Source organism: Nansenia antarctica (genome assembly GCF_963989245.1).
Source record: "Nansenia antarctica genome assembly, chromosome: 1".
In the NCBI taxonomy this organism is placed as follows: domain Eukaryota; kingdom Metazoa; phylum Chordata; class Actinopteri; order Argentiniformes; family Microstomatidae; genus Nansenia; species Nansenia antarctica.
Genome location: NC_137674.1, coordinates 55,685,487 through 55,688,978, shown reverse-complemented (window position 1 = coordinate 55,688,978; position 3,492 = coordinate 55,685,487). Strand labels below are relative to the sequence as shown.

Below are 3,492 nucleotides of genomic sequence, written 5' to 3'. Positions count from 1 at the left end.
GTGCAATGGGCAGTGCAAAATATTTATGTGCAATAATATGATCTTTTGTAGTGCAGAAATGCACAGCAGGGTACATTTCTGTCCAATGTGGTCACATTTTGGGGAAATTAACTGTACCTTCAATACATTGTTAATACTAGTCATGAATAAAAGAAGAATTGTATGTGTATGATTTGTTACATTCACACCGGCTGAGCTACTGCTTGTGTTCATTAAGCTGGAACAAGGTATCATCGAGAGGAACAAAAAGATTTATGGCAGGTTGAGGTCAGGGTGTATTGAAATACTGACATTAAGAAAATGAAGTGAAATACTGACTTGAAATAATTCTCAGACTGCCTCACTTTAAATCAAGTCTTCGGTACAACCTTTCCTACAGATACACATCAATACCTTAGGTTGATTTGTTCAGGCCTTTCAACAGGCTGTATCTCAAACCTCCCAGACTGTGCCTCTCAAGTTCATCATCTTTTTGGCGACAGTTGACAATGCTACTCCACACCCCCTCTGTTGTGATGGCTTACCATGGCCCTGACTCCACCCCATTAATGAGCTGGTTTGGCTGCCTTGTTAGGTTCTGGTCTCTGTTGGATAGGAAGGCTCCTCAGCACTCTTGAGACCAGAGCTCCCCTCTCGCCCCATCCTTCATATCCACACACACACACACACACACATACACACACACTCTCTCACCAGACTGACCTGACTCCCGCCAGGATGTTTGTGAGCCGGACGCCGCAGACTGCGGCTCTGGTCCGGGCTAAGATGGTCCTGAAGGAGAGGAGGTCCAGTATCTACAGCAAGCCGCCCAAGACCAAGATTGGACCTGGGGTGAGTGTTTCAATACTCCCAGCTTACTTTGTGGTCTGAAGTACATCGGAACCACATTAAATCCTCTCTTTATGAGACTGTTTGTCTGTATACTGTCCTAGTCTGTATTTTTGTATGCATTGTTCTTGGTGTTTCTTGCAATCATAGTTTCAACTTTATGTTAAAGGAGATACAAATTAAATCGAAATTGCAATTACAATTAGCAATTACAAGCATTATGTTTAGCCATTGGTACTAGCTTAGATAGTTTTGATATGCCTACTTTCTGTAACAAGCTATGATTTGACAACCTTACCATCCAGGAGAAATTAATAATCTAATACCATAGCCATTCAAAACATTGGTGGTGAGATATTACTTTTAAACACAATCGTTCTACAAGCCCTGCAGATTTTCCAAGGCCATTGTATGCTGTAGTACCATATTACGTGTAGCCCCTTTACTTATATAAAGTAAAGCAATGAATTAATGTACGAAATGACAATAGATTTGGTGTAACAGGTTAACTCAAATGTTTAGCATTATCAACAATGTCGTTCTATTACGAAAAACAAGACATCAACAACATAATAATGATACTTGACAATAGATAATGAATCCTGAATTTGTAAGAAATGGTCTTCTGTGGGTCTTTTTTCAGTACAAGATCAGTGCAATCTTACCAAGCTGGCCAATATCTTGTTTATCCAGCCACAAACATTCCTACATTTTAATTAGAAGATCTGGACAGAGAGAATATTTGTGTTGTTTTTGTAGAAGTATTTGTTTTAGTTAGATAAGGGTAATCATACTGAGTAAATGTTTATTCTTTTACGTCCTGTCTTGGCTCCTATCTTTTTACTCAGATACAGAGCAGAGCACTTATTCATTCAATGATTTCTAACTTACCAGAAGGGTTTTTGGATAATAATTCATGATTATTTATTGACACACACACACACACACACACACACACACACACACATACTTTTCATCACTCAAATCAATTTCCCAGGACAGGTGCTTCTGATGTATATTGTGGGTCAAGGAGGCCTCCCTAGAAACTTCCAGGGAAGGTGTGTAGTATATGAGGTGCATAGCTGTGTGTATGGGGGCATTTCCCCCCCAACACCTTTGATGATAGTAATCCAATAACCTAAAGTGCTTTGTTATTGGTGCATGTTATTAGTATTTTTTTAAACGACACAATTAATATGGAAGGGACATTAGTTTGTCCTGAGAGCTGGCTGATGAGATGAGTTGAATAGGTCACTCCTGTAAATATGTTTTATCTCAATGAGACTGTATAAATGAAGGAGGAATACAATATATTTCTACACTTGATATTAGCCAAAAGGCAGAAGGAAGATTGGGTATCATTTTATGGGATTTGTGTTAAAAAGGAAATCATGACACTTCCTTGATACTGTAGGCTACTAATGTTAGTATCTGCTGCTAAAATGATGAGAAACATGTATTAATTAAATATACTGCAAGCTTTAAACTCAATGAACCCTTCACAGAAAAGACATGACATCCCCCAATGTGCTTGTGGAAATAGTGCTGAGCAGAGCATGCATACCTAACAACAGAATACTCTGCAGCATGATTTGTATTGTAGGCCTACAATGCCTTGTCTAATAATGTTTGTTAGAAAACGGTCACTATTCAACTAGTTTTAGTAAACAGTCTGGAAATGCATTGCATATCAAGCAAACACTAATTGCAGTATTCAAAACCCCCGTTGTATTATGCGTCATTGTGTCCATTAGCTATATTACAGTTAAGATGGCCGACTTTACTTCACTTTTTGGCACGTGCAATTGGAGCCCCCAGTTTTGGTAACTTTTGGTAACTTTAGGTTGCACATTAGATCAGAGCCACCGAATTTGACTAGATACAATAAATGGAGGATAGTTTGCAGAATGTTTGGCTAAACCTCATGTTTCCTATCTCCTCTCTTACACAGCTAAGTTTCTTCATCATGTCTGTGTTTGCGGTTGCTATGCTCCTCCCCGCTGGGTGGATCATGCACCACCTTCCAGAGTATCGCCAAAGACCCCGTCCTCCGCCATCGTGAAGACCCCCAGCATCTTCACGCACTCTCTACCACGCTACAAACCACGGCTGTATACAACGCATTAGCCACCATGCTAATACGTAACTCAACATTGCATGGAACAAACCAGTCATCTATCAATTACTGCACAATAACTACTACAGCTCATAAGAGAACACTTACGAGAAACCACAAAGGAAATATTTGACTGACAGCTTCACCTCACATTTTTGTATGAGTGAGCTCTTGTAGCTTGGTGTCTAATGCCTCAGAAATATGGCCCCTAATGTCACTGCAACATCCCTATGCTGTAAAACTGCCAAGTCACCACCATAATCAATAAATGTATGCTGTATTGGCAGACTTTGTCAGTGTCTATTCATTTTAGTTGTTAGTCTAAATACAGATAGTTTTCTGATTATCTTCTTCAGACAACTGGCCACATATTTACAAGTTGCTCGGACATTGTTTTGAAAAAGGTTGTTTTTCATCACACTCCTGAGTGCTGGAAAACCCTGTCAGTGCATTGGTCAGAATTAGAGTTATGGTGCTCAATCGAATTTCCTGTCTTTTTGAGCTTTTAACAACTCTAAATATCTAACATCTAAAACATTGTTTTTTTG

General features: G+C 39.3%; 1 protein-coding gene across 1 annotated transcript; it reads left to right on the top strand.

Annotated features, from left to right (window-relative positions):
• Positions 1–672: 672 nt before the first annotated feature.
• On the top strand, positions 673–3,192 carry LOC308175963 (cytochrome c oxidase subunit 8A, mitochondrial). Its single transcript, XM_080550538.1, has 2 exons — positions 673–831; positions 2,780–3,192. The coding sequence occupies exons 1-2, from the start codon at positions 718–720 to the stop codon at positions 2,888–2,890; spliced, it is 225 nt and encodes a 74-aa protein (XP_080406664.1). The 5' UTR covers positions 673–717; the 3' UTR covers positions 2,891–3,192.
• Positions 3,193–3,492: the final 300 nt, after the last annotated feature.

Bases quoted from the DNA above. Each gene is read 5' to 3' on its own strand.
- LOC308175963 (XM_080550538.1), top strand. From the start codon at position 718: ATGTTTGTGAGCCGGACGCCGCAGACTGCGGCTCTGGTCCGGGCTAAG. The intron at 832-2,779 runs GTGAGTGTTTCA...TCTCTTACACAG, and splicing joins AGACCAAGATTGGACCTGGG to CTAAGTTTCTTCATCATGTC.